Genomic DNA, 16,613 nt, shown 5'->3' with positions numbered 1-16,613 from the left:
TGTCTTTCGAAAGCGCCATAGAGAGTTTAAATTAGACGTGCAATCACAAAGATATGGACAAACCACTTTTTATGGTTTGAGGGAGTGAACCCAAACTTTGGCATGTGAGTCATCTTGATTGGACCACGATCTTTTTGTCAAAATTTACGCTTTAGTAAAATCGTTATAACTTTTTAACTCGTAATTGGAAAAATTATTCAAAAAAGTTATGCACGATGCTCTGTGAAAATGTCATTCAAATCGCTCCATAAATAACTGAGATCTAGCCTACCAAAGTTGATAATTTTGTAGCAAACGGACAACCATTTAAATAATTGCTCAAGTAAACTTCCTTTCATCATGAGCGTGGTAATGTAACATGAATGGAATTTTGTGCACTAGCAATACATAGTTTTGAGTACCACTTCTTGGTAAGATAGTTAGAACAGATTTTATCCAGACGCTTCCACCAAATAATTAACTGGCCCATGTCCCAGGTCTCTAATCCCATTTTGGTCAAAGTTGCGATGATTTTCTATTGCGGAAGTATTCGCGGACTTTTGGGATATCATTCATTTGAATGTTTATTTATCTTCTGATAATCCAGCTTTTTAAAACCGCTAATGGCTGCCGCCACCAGGCTAGCTTTCTGATAGGGATTGGGCGATTTGACGTTTGACTTGGGTCGCTTCTGTTGAACGAACCCAAGCCAAACGTCATATCGTTTAATCCCTACCAGAAAGCGTGCCTATTTGCGACAGCCATTAGCGCTCGTAAAAAGCTGGATGGACCGATGCACGAGTTCACTATCTGACGTTTTAGCGGTGCCGTGTTATTTACGTGACTATGGCAACTAGTGAATTCGGCACCGCTCAAACGTCAAATTAGTGAACTCATGCATTGGTCCATGGACCGATGCACGAGTTCACTTATTTGACGTTTGAGTGGTTCCGAATTCACTCGTTGCCATGGTCACGTAAATAACACGGCACCGCTTAAACGTCAGATAGTGAACTCATGCATTGGTCCATAGTTGTTACGACGACAAACGCATTCTTTGATCGATTTTGAGTCGGTTTTGACAGTTGGAAATGTTTCATGTGCAGTTTACGCAATTTTGTGAAAGATTTAATATAACCAAATAATCGTGATTTACGCAGCGTTTTATGCTGTTAAGTGAATAACTTTAATATCTTTCAAGTGCATTGATTACCTGTAATTTGGCGTATTATTAGTTTTACTTTTCCGCGTTAAGCCTTAAAACTGGTTCTGGACTTAGGTTGGCGGCTTTTCCATATTACTCCCAGTTGGCAGCCGCCCTCCAACCTTGCCTTTCTTAGAGCTTCTAAAAATGCGTAATTTGGTGAGTGAGTGAACTTGCTGTATCTAAAAAATAGATACCAACAGTCTTTTTGTATGAAAATTTGCATATTTATTATAAAAAAAGATGTTTTTTAGTGAATTTTATTGAACACTAGTCTAAATAACACATCTGTATTTTCTATGTACTGTGGCTCTTTTGAAAGTTCTACTACCGTAGGCTTAAAAATCATTGAATCATTGAACGAAACCAACTTATCAAAGTAGATCGGATTGCTTTTGCGAAAGAAGACAGCGAGTTCCTTCACTAAACTACGATTTTTTCAAAGTTCTCGAAGTAGTTCACAGACTACTTTGATGAGATATTAGAATGGAAAACGCTGGAGCTAGGAAGCCAGTTTTCAATAGATAACGCTATGTAATCATAGGGAAAAAGCTACAAAAAACTTTTCGGCACAGTTTTTTGAAATTGAATGGTCTACAACTTTACTGAAGCATGTATACCCTAATTTTTACAAATAAGAAAGTTGGTCACTTCATTTTCATGAAAAAATGAACTACTTCAAACTAATGGCCTAACTAATACAGTCAACTCTTTTTTATTCGATATTCTGTATTTCGATATTTCCCTCAACTCGGTGGAATGCGCGGTCCCTTCAATTTAGCATACTTTGTAAGTCGATACTTCTCTATCTCGATGTTCCTTAACTCGATGCGATCTGTTTGAGTTTCCCATGCAAGTTTACCTCTCTAACTCGATATTTTCATGAAAAGCCCCAAAGGTCCTCCAAATGTTAATAAATTTCATAAATTTGAATATCATGATTAAATTGATAGTAAAATGAAGGGTTACTACCATTTCTGGGTGATAAAATTTTCTTATTTTGCAAACCATTAAAAAATGCCAAATAGGTGGAAAAATTGCATTGTTTTTCACGTTAAAATCACTATTTTGAATGTATTTTGTCAAAATAATGAATAATTTAAAATTCGAAAAATATGTGTTCTGTATCTTGATACCTCCCTAACTCGATGGTCCCTTCAATATCGAGTTAGGGAGAGTTGACTGTACCAACAACTTTGTTGAAGACAGTTTTCATTTTAAAGCTCTTTGTATCTTTACGCGTGTATCTGCTTTCTGAATCACTGTGCAGTGCAAAATGTCTCAAGTAGTGTTTTATTTTGATTCATGGTTGCGTCGTGATTCCGAAATATCAATTTTACACCGAAAAGTGAAATTGGTTTAGAGTGGAGTCTAAGTTAGTTTACTTTTCTGAATTACGGTTGTTTAAATAAGTATTTGAGAATTTTCATTCAGTGCGAGAAGCGTATATGAAAGACAAACACAAAAAATACGAAAACGCACGTCTACGAATTATTAATCGTGCATCTTACGAATATTTCATAAAGTCACTGAATCGCGAAATTGTGTCAAGTACATATAATTCGTAGAATGGATGAAAATAACGTTATGTGTACGAAGTTTCATTTAGTTCGGATGAAATACGAAGAGATGTTTTCAGTGCGCGATCAGTGGGTTACAACTAAATTACATGACTTTCATTTAAACAAATATTACAAATGACAAATTGTGTTAGAAGCTAAGTTATTGGAGGGAATCATATAACAACAAAATTTATTTTAAATTAATTTCATTTGAAAACGCAATAATAACACAATTAGTCATAATGAATCAGAGAGCATTTCTTGCATAAATCTCGCATAACTTATAATCTCACCTAAAAGCCATTCCAAAACTATAACCCCTGTGGCAGTTTTGTCGATAAAGTGAACGTCACACATGATCAAAAGTGTCAAGGTTCATATTTGGACCAATTTTTAAAATTAAAGCTTAAATATATTATAGCCGTTATTTGATCTGAAGCTGAAAATTGCTAAAGTAGTTGAAAGAACGTGCTCTTTCGTATTATTGAATAAAAACAAGAATTAATTAAAAATGTTAGGAGCCAATTGTAAATGCGTCATTTCTAAAGCATTCAGATTGTTGCTCTGTTCAAAATGCTCATCAAACCCGACTCAAACCCGACCCAATCCCGAAATTTTTCAAGCCCGAACCCGACCCGTTCTCGATATTTTGTAGTTTTTCAAAACCAACTCGAACCCTAGCCCGAAAACAATAAAATTTTCGGGTTCGGGTCGGGTTTCGGGTTTGAAATCTAGGGTTTTCACCCGACCATCTCTATAATATGGTTTAACTATAAGGCTTAAATAAATATGTAAAACTATTTTATTTTTTAATCAAATGAGTGTTCAAAGTCATCGAAGAATTCGTTTGAGTTGAAATCAGATTAAACAAATGTAACCAGTAATATATCAAAGTCAAGTAAATAAGGTTCACACCCAGGCTCAATAGAGTATAACCTATCAAGAGGCTGTCCATTAATTACGTAAGACAATGTTGACGGTTTTTCGATCTCCCTTCCCCATGATAAATTATTTGTATGAGAATAATAAGGGATGGTACACAAATGATGTCACGCTAAATTTCAACTTTTTCGACCCCTCCCCCCCCCCCCCTTTGTCACACTTTTTGTATGAGTCTTCCGAAAATTTTGTAAGGCTTGTCACGCTTGGCTCGACCCCCCCCCCCCCCTTAGAGCGTGACGTAATTTGTGCATGACCCCTAAATATTTTGTACAGCGCATGAAAAGTCTCAATCTCCCCTCCCCCCAATTAACTCTTACGTAATTAATGGACGACCCCCAAGTGATGAGTCACACGACTGTACAAGGTCAAAAACGCATATGCCTAAGTTAGTTATCAGATAACTCTCGTAGTTTAAACCTTAAAAATTGTCTCCAGTATGGGAATACATTCATGCCTAATGCATTGACATTAGGTACAAAGCAGAAATCGTTATCCATTCAAGTTTGATACTGCTTATCAATAACAATAAATATTATAGACTCATATAGACTCATATTTACCGAGATATTTGAAATTATGTTTAGACTTATTATCACACTTCTCACCCATTGGGTCGTATGAATAAAAATCGTTGAACTTTACTACATGTAGCATCTACTCAAAAACAAAATCCACAAAGTTTACTACACTTTTGGTATGAATAAAAAACTTTTTGAACATGTAGTACTTTTACTTTCGAACATGAGCAGTGACTGAAGCTGCACGTTAAGAAATTTCCATTCAGAGTGCAGAGTGATTCTGCACGTAAAGAACAATCTATTCAGAGTGACGCTTATAATTAATACAATCATGCATATGAAGAAAATGCATGGAATCTAATCGATTACGCGACAATTTGCACAAATCATGAAGGTGCTGTTATTTGACAAGATTTGTAGTGTAATTTTGCGATTAGTCTGGTATTCTCTTTATGTCTATGATTTTATGATGATGGTACATCAAAGAATTTTCTGGGTGGTTTTCGGCATTCGCCAACGCCAGTGATTGATGATTTTTTAAATACTAGCTTAACATCTATGAAGAGATCTTGAGATTACAGCTATCAAATTTGGAACCACATATTTTCTAGCACCAGTAGAGATTCTGGTGAAATTGCGGTAGAATTTTGATGCTCCCCGTGTGTTTTCTTAACAGCATGTTGAATTCCGGAAGTTCTAAGTATTTCTGTGATATTCTCGTTATTTTGGTGGGGTTTCTGATAGTATCCTTGGAATGTATAGAGCTTAGAATGTCGAGATTTTTATGGAAATTGTAGTGATTCCATTGGTAGTCTTTAGAATTCAATGAGGATCTCCCCTAAAACTAGGTATGCTGTTCTGCTCAAGAAAAGTAAAAATTTCTGCTGCAGAAATGGTCAAGAAATTTTCAACAGTGAGCTCAATTTGAATTGACATTTCTTTTTAACTGCGTACTGCGATCAAAGAAAAATGTTTTTCTTGAGCATTTCTTGCAAGAAATTTCACACGCATCGAGATAGGCGATTACTTTTCTGTTGAAGTGCATACTTCCCATAAAACACCAGGGTTCTTTTTGAAATTATTAAAATTCTTATCGATTTCACAAAAAAAAAACCATTGAAATCTATAAAATATTTACCGACATTCAAAACGTTTATATTAAAGCTTTGCTTTGAAATTCCAACGGAACTGGAGATCAACTCAATCTTAAAAGTTTTTACAATAATTACAAAGATTGATTTTCAGAATATTTGTATTCACATAATAATTCGCAGGAATCCCACCGCAATCTCATAGATTTTTACAGAAATACCGTCTCAAAGACACCCACAGAATTCCAAGAGATTACCCAAGTAACCATACATATATAATGCAGCTGCATTGCCGTAAGCCTACCATTAAAGTAGTTTAAAAGTGGAAAAGGGCACTTTTACAGTTTAATTAATGCAAAAAGGACGATAAAGCAATGAAGCAATTTATAAAGTAATATAAATGCAGCAGTACAATTTATAAAGTGATGTTAGTGCATTGATACATTTGTAATGTAGGGTTAATGCTTCATTGCTTGACAGCTCTTGAAATTTGTTGAATAAAAGCAATGTTGCATCAATGGTGTTGATATGCAGTAGAATACGTGCAATGTTATAATGCTTGTGGTTACTTGGGTAATATTCGGAATCCCATTCTCACCCCAATTCTAGAGTTTTTACCAGATTCCTAATATTTCCGCAATATTCCTAGAATGGTATTTAAACTTCCAGAATTATCATAAAAAATCCGACATCCCTATCGGAATCTCAAAGTTCCTACAGGAATTCAGGAATTCAAAAGGAAATCTGAGAATCTGAGATGTCAGAATTTACACGTAAAATTCAGAATTACATTATAAATATCTGAATTCCCACCGACATCCTAAAATTCCTAGAAAATAACATAATTATCGTAATGCCAGAATTCACACGGTTATTACAAATTGCTACTGCCGGTAATCTTACCGGAATCTCAGCATTGGCGGGGCGAATGTTTTCGTAACCTCAGAATTCCTAAGCAAAACTCAAATACCATCCGAAATATCAAAACTCATATCGTTTTCCCATGATTTTTACTCAAAAGTAAATTATTCCATTCAATTCCGCAATCTCAAAGCATGTGTAGCAACCTCTGAAGCTAACTACCAGTAGCTTTGTAGTAAATGCTACCTTTATTCATAGCAATGCGTTGTTTGTAGTATGTTCGAAAGGTGTAGAAAGGAAAATGACACAAACATGTTCCACTCGTGTTCCACATAAAGCGTTTACTACCGAGAATGTAGTAAACTCAACTTTACTACATTTTATTCATACGGCCCATTGTCTCTCCCGTCGACGGTACTTTGTTCAGGATTACTAGAAGAGTTCAACTAGAAATTACTGTAGATATCTCCAGAGATTCTCCGAAAATGTTCTCAAAGCATTCCTTGATCATTCACGTACTTCCATGGGATGCCCCCTCAAACAAATGTATCATGATTTTTTATCACTCATGACGAATTGAACACAGCTGCCGAACATACAACAAGTCACCCTATGTTGCTCGAAAATAATGTGAATCATCATCTACCATACGCACGTATGTCCACATAGTCCAGTTAATGATTAATGACCATACTTTTTCACAGACCAGCATGGTTTAAGATCTCTCAAATCTGAAGACCAAGCTTCTTCGTATCTCCATGGTTCACATTTCCGCAAAAATGTATCGATGCGTCACTGATGCGCGCCTAACCAGCGCAACATAATCATGCTTTTCTTCTGATCATTTATGGCTGTGTCTTGTCGCATTGGACACGTTTTTCTTCGCGCGCAAAAGCCACGCGTCCAAGCAGGCTAGTAAAACCCATCCTAAACCACTTTTCAACAGCCAAGCGGAAGCTGCAAGTATGCGAAGAATGCGCAAGAAAGGTGAATCATCGCGTTGCTATGTTACACATTTCGCCTCCGGGATTGGTGGCCGAGCCTCCCAAATCATGCTCGTGGGAATCTGGGTGACTTGCGGTTTCAGTCTTCCCCGAACAGAATTACATAACAAGATTATAACAGTTTTTCATGGAGAGCAGTTAAAATAACAGAAGCTGATAAAATCTTGCTATCAACATGATCCTGTTCATGACTTGTTATATTTTTGTAACAAAGATACAACAATATTTATAACATTTTTGACATTGCATTCGTAAGCTTATTGTAGATAACATCCGAATTATGAACAGTAACATAATTTGCGATTATATTGTTATTTTGTAACATTCTTGAAACATATTGTAACCTTATTGTAACTTTACCTTTTTTTGCAATCCAAATTATAAAAGAAAATCATTATTCAACCACCGTTCAATACAAAGTCAGAAAAATTTCAGCGCTTAATATCACTAAATACATCCATAAATCGATATCTAGTATAGCTTGCTAGATAAATGTAACTTAATGTTAAATCATAATAAATATGTCATATTTTAGCTTTATTTGGTGCACATTTTTTTAGAATTCCTGATGTATTAACCACTAAAGTTACATGTTTTATAACAACTGGTGATATAAAAAAATCATTTCAGAGATCCACATTCTATTATAATCTTGTTTCTTCCGTTTGGTCGGGTTGGCATAAATTCTTTTCTTTCATCTCTTTCCTTTTGCAGGTACTACTACGATAAAAACATTATGACCAAAGTCCACGGCAAGCGCTATGCATATAAATTTGACTTCCACGGACTGATGGCGGCCTGTCAAGCTCAGGCCCAGCTCACCGAACCAACAACAAGTTGTATGATCTCACCCAGCTACAGTAAATACTCATCCCCGGTGGAATCGTATAGCGGCGGTAGTCCAGCATCGAATCCCACCGAAGGAAGCCCTCGAAGTTTTGGTATAGCGGCGAGTCCGGAATCTGTTTCCACCGCTTCTTCATCCTCGCCTACCTCGCTAACCCCTGGCAGCAGTGCTGCCGGTGGAAGTGGTGCTAGAACTGCTGGAATGATGCCACCCTATTGGCCCCCGTACCCAGCCTACTCAGTTGCGTCCACTTCGCAAACAATGCAAACTCCTAACACTACAAATGTTCCTGATACCTCATCATCTACGACGACGGTTACTTCCTCGGCGGGAGCAACCTTCCGGACGTACGATCATTAAATTTTGTTTTTTTTTACAGTGTATTTCAGGTTAAGGTTCCTAATCTTGCTTTAGCAAATAGGATAGTCCTCAAAGATGCTACTGTGAAATATGTTTAAAAGTTTTTGTTGCGTATTAAAATTTAATTTCCATTGTTCTACAAATAAGATAATAGAATCTATACGTAATATGAAATGTATGAATATCATAATGTACAAATAAACATGACAAATACTTAGAATACTGAAACGGAACCAGCTCAAGATCAATCCGGCAAAACCGGATGAAAACTGAGGGTCAGCTCATATCACAAGCGCAGGATAGAGAGTGAATGCGTGTCGGCTGTAAATTGCTCCACTTGTGGGTATGGTGCTCGTCTCCCTCTGGCATATTACAGACAAATTTAGAGTCATCTGCCGACGGAACCGACGCGCGTGCTATCAACCAACGATCCCACTCGAATTAAACGTAGAGAACGTGTTGTTTTCCAGCGGCGACCGTAATTGACGATAACAACGACAACGGCGACATTATGTCCCTCGGTCCCTTCAAATCGGTCAAATTTACGCTACAGTATAGTTTACTGATACCTAATTTAAAAATTCTCTAATTCTTTCTTTAAAAAAATTGATCACTATTTGTTTATCCAGCTTTTTACGCTAGCTATAAAACTGTGGGGGGTGATTTGACTATGACATTTGTTGGCAACCGATTTTATAGTTAGGTCTCAGTAGGCCATGCTCTTCGATTGTTGATTGCAATGTCAAATATTTTCACTGGGTTTGTTTTGCAGCTGTGTTTTTTATATTACAAAACTCACCTAGTTTTTACGAACTTCTTTCTATTTATTTTAGGCATCGACACGAGAAAAGCGTTCCTGACCTAATTATTTAAGATAAAGAAATTCGAGAGGACAGCATTTTGTGCATCGTTATTGGCTCTATACTCTGATTAACACAATCAACCTCGGCCGTTATATTTTTGATAACCTTCCGGAAACTTCACGGAAGAGGAGATACATTAAAAGTTACATGGATATTTTCAAAGTGGTCTGAGATGTTCAAACATAGATCTCCGTCCGGGTGTATGTCATTCACACATGCTGTTACTTTTGGGTTTATTCTGAGAGTGGGATGAGAAACTCGGTCTCGTATAGCGAGGTGACAATTCCAAACCCGAGTGAAGTGACTCGCCGTGTAAACCAAATGTGGGGTACAGTCTATCTACCTACTGGATCACTTGGTTGTTAAAAAAATGTTTCATTCCTTTGTATTAAAAAAAGGCTCAGTAACTGCTGGGGAAGGTAGAGTTGAAGGTCTGTTCTATAAACGAGAATAGCTCCGAACTCCATAAATTCATTCAAAGGTCGTCCAAGGTACGCCTTGCAGAAAAATCTAAAAAAAATATTAGTATTTGATCACTGGAGCACTGCCAAACAAACTAAATTCGTTGTAAAGTTCGTAACATTCATTCACGTTGTTTAGTTCTCAAAATAACCTATCGAGAATTAACAGGCACCAGTCCATTGCTGCTTATCATAAATCTAAAATGGCAAATAATAGTATTAAACTGTATTAAACGCAGACAATTCGGAATAAAACTTTCAGATTTTTGTTACCTGAATGAGGGATTTTTTTGACGTTCGTTTGCATAAACATGAAAATTTTTCAGCAACGCAAAGCTTGCTTAGATTCAACCATAAAAACATTATAGTGCAGACAAGGAATGTCAAAAAGGGGTAATTCAAAGTTTATGGCAAGCTAGCGTAAAAAGCTGGATAGCTTGTATATTACCCATATACACGGTGTACTATATTAAGAAGGTGATATATTCCGAAAACTGACAGCTACTTGACGACGTCATTCCTATCCACCTCGAACAAATTTGCGAAAAAAAAATGATCTAGTGGCCCGGAAGATATATGGTACGATAGGAGTGACGTCACATGTTTACAATCAAACTTGATATTTACATCAGTAAAGCTTATTAATTTACATCAGTAAAGCTTGTTAATTTTTATGCCGTGACCCACATATAATCGTTTTATAAATGTTCCATCATAATAGGCTGGTTTCGATCATGCCAATTCGTCATAAACAGGCTACTCTGACGCACCGATGTACGAGTTCGTTACTTTTTATAAATGGCATAACATTTTGTAGCCTGCTGTACTGAGGAAATATGCATTCTGCAACTTGTTGCGTAAAAGCTATCATTCTAGAGTTAGTGTAATAATGTTCGCCACTGTTTGAACTTACACATGGGGAGGGATATGCAAACAACCAAAGTATTACTCCACATATGTATATTGACTAATCCAAACGGCGGCCGCGGCGGCGGATGATTATGCAATGGAAATCTCGGTAGGCCGCAAATGGATATAGCCGCGACAGCAGCAATGTCTCTATTAGATTATGGACGGGAGTTAAGTGAACAAAGTACAAGCGCCGTAAATCAATTAAGGTGATATCATCGGCCTTGTGCGTGATGATCATGATGTTTGTGAACATAGCTAGACTTTTTTTTGGTATCATGAAACTGGAGGATTAGTTTGAGCCAGAGCTGAATATAAAGAAGATTTTAAAACTTTTATTATATTTTAGAGATTACGATTTCTTATAACATTTTTGAACAAAAACTAAATATGTTCAATAACGTTTTTGTGTTTGAAGTACAAATGACAGTCAACTCCCCACAACTCGATATTGAAGGGACCATCGATTTATGGAGGTATCAAGTTATAGAACACAAGACCAGTGCACAAGCAATCCAAATAACCATCGAGGTAGCCATGAAAACTAACTACTGATATTTTTGGCATCTATATATTTTGGATTCTCTGTGACTTTTCCCAACGAATTATTCATTTTTAAAACAAAAGACCAACTTAGTTTGTATGTCATTTGTCATATTCCTGTTTTACATTTGTATCAATAGTTTGTACATGAAAAATTTATTTATTATGACTGAAATTAATTACCGTTTAGATTCATATTACGGCCTTAGTGAAGTATAACTAATCGAAAAGCATATAAAATAAATCATTCTGTATGATTTCTCTAAGTTATCGAGCTTTGACAACATTTAACTTTAGAACGGTAGGTGAAAATTTTTCTTTCGTGATCTCTGAATTATTTTAAATGAATAGAAATGTGTAGACTTTTAATCATTCTTATTTTGGACGCTGTCTTACTTTTGCCTCAAATTCCGGACACTTTTATTCGAATACCGAACAGCTCATGAAAATCATAGATAGAAAAGTTAAATTATCGATCAAAATAAGCCAACTAATAAGATGTCTAAGGCATTATAAATTTTCATATATATCTGTTTTAAATGCTTATTGAAACGAGTATCGATAGTGAGAACGTTTGAGCGACAAAAATTGAAACATTTCGTGTGAAATGTTTCCAATACAGGGTCAATTGTATGAAATTTGAAGCTGTCGTTAATATGAATCAAAACGGTATATTCAATCGATTCATCCATGCAACCGTTAGAACACGCTACACACAGAAATTGGAGACGTCAGAAATTTTTCGAATGTAAACAAAAACTTTTTTCAAATTTCTGGGCTAAAAGCGTAAAATTCCATAGGTTTTCCATAATTTGGACTATGTGCAAGCATATTGAACAAAACGTATTTTGGGCTTTATAATTGTAAATGCTTGGGATCCACAATATACGCTTTAAGGCAGTGCCACTAAATCCAAAATAGTTATCGAAGTTTGTTCCTTATAATCCCCTTTCTTAAAAAGGGGACATCTGTTGTATATTTGCTTGTTAAGCACCAAACGACGAATCCCTTCACAAAATTGCTTGTATTGGGTATTGAACCCGCTTTCTTCATTGTTCTCTTTACATTAGCTCTGTTGGTAAGCACGTGCATTTGACGATGAGAGGTCGTTTGTTCGATTCCGTATGCGTTTTTTTTTTTTGGTTTGTGCTTTAGAATTTTTTTTTTAAAGCCCATAATCTGTCGACGACACGACTGATATTTTTGTCAGCTCAGAGGTCCCGAAAGAAGATTCTACCTCATCGATGGAAGCTTATTTATTCGTCATGACGCAAAGCCTATGTGACGGATCACAACAGCAAATAGTTATACAACGGTTGAATGCCTAAGACGATTCTTTCTTCAGTTTCGTTCCTGACTTTGTTCATTTGACGGCGGAGATTCTCTACCCTGATCCTCACATAACTTGCGGCCCGTGTCATGTTTTGAAACCATTGAAGTGGCGCGTACAAGCAGTTAGGCTGAGGACCACTGCTTTAAGGGTACAAAATGGATTGGGGTGTTCAAAATAATGAAAGACAGTGCTTTACAATTGAATTATTTGCGACGTATTCCAGACTACACATGACCATTTCAGTTTTTCTACATTCTTTCATGTTCGTTGACTTAGTTTCGCTGTGGAAATAATAAATTGGGACAAAAACCCAAAATCCCTTCCTTAGGAGGTCCAAAATATGACCGTAACCCAATTATGGCTCTCTCATTCGCTATCGAGATACCGAGATTAGTACGTACTATACCATTTAATTTCACTAGACTTTGTATCTTAACCCTCTAACACCCAAATTTTTATTTTCGATCTAAATATCATTTTTAGTTATCTAAAATCGTCCTAAACACGTTTTGGGCAATGATTTATTTTTATTCGCAAATCTATGAATTTTGGTTTTTGATTTTTATAATTTTTATTTTTGAACATCCCTATCCTCTTTCATTTTCTCTTGAAGCCTCTTCTAGTTACTGATTTTGGGCAACAATAAAAATTCAAGTTTTCACGGTACTTTTAAAAATAATAAATTTCAAATATTTTTCTGAAAATATTTTTATTTTCCGTGTAATTAACGGAAACACAGGTTTGGAATTATTTTAATACCACCAAGCCCTTCCTTTGTTATAGGTTAATAGTAGAAAAATATAAAAGGTACGATTTTTTATATTACACGTTAAATAAACCCTAGGCATTTGTAGGTTATATAAGAATATAATTTTTCAAACAATTTACAAAAATACAAAAAAGTTTCAAAAGTCATAAAAAACTTTTCTCATATGCGTGTTATGAGTCAAGGTTTAAGCCAAAAATAAAATCATTTTGATTTCCTAGCTACGAAAAAATACACAAAATTCCAAAGTGTACCCCGTCTAAAGGCGGGGTTGGGTATTAGCGGGTTAAATTAAATGGTATAGTACTATATTCGATTTTCATTTACTTATATGTATTTCACTTAACAGCTTGAGGATTTATTATCAAAGAAGAGAATATGCTGAGTAAATGAGAAACTTTATCAAACGCATCATTCTACCGAAAATTCAATGTTTCCATATTCCACTTTTTTTTCAATTTGAGGGTCAAATTTTTATAATTTTGTTATAATATTTTTATGCTTTTGTGTATTCCGATCCAAGGCAAGGCATGGAACTACGAGTATGAGTGATTTGACCAACGCACTATGGGGAAGCAGGTGGTCAAAAATCGAAAAAAAATTATGTCCTAAATCAATTTTGATTATTTTTGTGTTATTGCTAACATACTTTTTAAGAAAAATCCAAAATTTGAAGATCCTACTTGCTTTAGTTTCGGAGATATACACTATCAAAGTCAGAAATTGATGTAAAATTTAAAGCTTTTGGCGAAAAAAACCGTATTCTTCACATTTATTGAACAATTACAGTTTTGATTAATGCTCTACATCCAAATACGTTCCCATAAAGGTTTTTACATAAGCTTTCTGCTGGACTATTGAAATAATGTCATATCACTAATAGAAAAAATATTAAAAATGAAATAAACAGAAAATTTTAGAAAATAATGCCAAATTTGAACTTTGATAGTCAAGAACTTTTTTTCCTCGCATTTCCCCACACTTCTGTTTAGATAGAAATCGAGCTTGAAACTTCAACAACCATGTCCCGCAGAAAAATCTTTTAACAAATTTCAACTTTGATTTTTTTTTCCATTTTTCATGTTTTTTGTCATTTGATTTTTTTTTACCGTGCATGCTTAAAATGAATTCCTTCCACATTAACAAAGTTTCCAGATGGTCAAAATCTCTTTATTTTTAGTTGACCTACAAATGTTGTGATTTATGACGGACACATATTTTTTATTTTGCACTAGTGGTCCCGGCAAACTTCGTCTTGCCATCAAGTAGGCTGTTGAAAAACACTATGCAAGTCCCGTGTAGAAAATGTCAGATTAGTTTACTCCCGTTTTCCCCAGTACCCCGAAGACTTTCTTAATTTTTTCTTCGCACAAACACGTCGGAGCCCTGGACGAATTCAACAGTGAAAGAATCATGTAAGTCCAATCACCCGTTCTCAAGTTATTTCGTGACATACAAACATCATTCCATTTTTATTTAGATATAGATTAAGGGTAGCCATCTTCAAGTTAGGGTGGCCAGAAAACAATCTATTATTTTTAAACCAAAGGTAGTGAAATCGTGATTTTTTTTTCAATTTTTTTACTGACCACCATGAGTTTCGGAAAAATATTTCTCCGTTAGGTACCTATAGGAAACATTAATCGCTCTTTGTACAACACAAAAAAAATATGCTTTTTTGATTGCTTTGACATCAGTTAGTACCTTAGTATAGTTAGTATACTGGCAATTGAATTTTGTATATAAGTAGAGTATTTAATTGTCAATGCTTCTAAAAATGATGCTATTGTTGAGAAACTAGACACAGTGTGAGCACAAGCAAAAACAGTGATAAGTGATGATATGAAGAAGAATCACGCTGTTATTCTTCTTTTTGATGTTAAATTAAACCATATGGAGAATGTTGAAAATGCTTTCAAACATATCTGTGTCAATTTTGGAATAGTAGAAGATGTTGGATATTGATGAAAGAAATATTGAAAGGTTGCATAATTTTCTGACAGCAATCAACTGTCAAGATAGTGATATTTTACAAATTTAGATCATACCTTGCTAAAAATAAATGAAAAAACGCAATAAAACTAAAAAAATATTTTTGACCGCCTGGTTGTATGGGGATCCCCCATAGTGCATTCGTCCCGTTTTCAATGGTACAGTCCCGTTTTCGCGACCTTCATGGGCAAACAATCAATGTTCCAAAAGTCGTACTGAAGAGCACATGTCAGTCAATGCGTTGACTAGGATACTGCAATCAGCATATTACATTTCAATATGTCTTGAATGTTATTCAACAATATTGATGACAAAGAAGTGAATATCTTCATCACAAATGAGACGAGAATATCTTTCCGATTTCATGCTCTGAATATCTGGGATCAAATAGGTTATTGACAGGGTTGATAAAAACTCCTCTGCGATGAAAAGATGAGCCGATTTTAACGTTTTTCTGAGGAGTAAAATCTGAACTCAAAATTTTCAACACAGATCCTCAAGCGAGTGAGAGTGCGAAAAAAAGGCTAGAATTTTTTCTAGTACTCTCTCTCTCTCTCTCTCTTGTTGCTGCGCTCACCTTTGCTCACGCAAAGAACTCTTGAGTGTTCCGTCCGAACAAGACAGGCCTCGGAGAGTTGTGATGGCACTCTTTTTCGATGGAATTTTACTCTGTTGTGTTTTGTACTGCATCTTTCTCGCTCATGTTTCGTTGCCTCTCTGCTTAGCATTTTTTAGCTCCATCGCAAAAAGGCAAAGGCAGCACGCTGCTCTAGAAAATCACCGAACACTGATGATGTTGAGGAGTATTATCAAGCCTGGATATGGGTCTGGGTCATTTGTAGACATTCCAAGTACTGGATCATTCTGGGCATGCGGAGTAAGGCCAAGTGATCCAGAATGCACTCATGAAGTAAAATGACTACGCAATTAATAATATTTAGTGATGTTCCGATATTCGCAATAGGTCGTACTGTCGATACGTTTCTTTAAATATTCAAATTTTTTAGAATCAAACGAAGTGAACAGAATCGAGTTCCTGAACCAGATACCAGTGGAATTGTAAGGGGGGAAGCAGATTATATAACTCTTTAATATCCCTCATTTATGACAATGTCTTGTTTTTTTAATATAACTTTTGAAATAACAACTTTTTTGAACATTTTCTTTATATAGCGTTAACTTAAGTATCGAAAATTTCTAAACATCAGAGCAATCTCTTGACACGATAACAATATAACAGTGAATTCTACCCCAATATATCAATTCATCTTACTCCAACGTTTTGAGAGTACAGAACATTCATCTGGCATTTTGAACAAGAACTGATTTTGAATTTTCTTGACTTCCCTGGGCATAGAGTATAATCGTACCTGCCACA

General features: G+C 35.6%; 2 protein-coding genes across 3 annotated transcripts in view; one reads left to right on the top strand and one right to left on the bottom strand.

The window, feature by feature from the left end:
• The window catches only part of LOC5568069 (DNA-binding protein D-ETS-6), a 48,714-nt gene extending 40,126 nt beyond the window's left edge, over nucleotides 1–8,588 (top strand). For both annotated transcript variants that reach the window (XM_001651959.2, XM_021848299.1), the window contains exon 4: nucleotides 7,876–8,588. In XM_001651959.2, coding sequence (XP_001652009.2) covers nucleotides 7,876–8,368 — 493 coding nt within the window. In that variant the 3' untranslated portion in view covers nucleotides 8,369–8,588. The remainder of the gene's footprint in view (nucleotides 1–7,875) is intronic.
• The window catches only part of LOC5568080 (protein HIRA homolog), a 149,434-nt gene that overhangs the window by 2,379 nt on the left and 130,442 nt on the right, over nucleotides 1–16,613 (bottom strand). The gene's annotated exons all lie outside the window — the stretch shown is intronic.

This window comes from Aedes aegypti, chromosome 2 (assembly GCF_002204515.2).
Source record: "Aedes aegypti strain LVP_AGWG chromosome 2, AaegL5.0 Primary Assembly, whole genome shotgun sequence".
Taxonomy (NCBI): domain Eukaryota; kingdom Metazoa; phylum Arthropoda; class Insecta; order Diptera; family Culicidae; genus Aedes; species Aedes aegypti.
The sequence above is the reverse complement of the archived record's forward strand: the minus strand, read 5'-3'. Positions and strand labels throughout refer to the sequence as shown.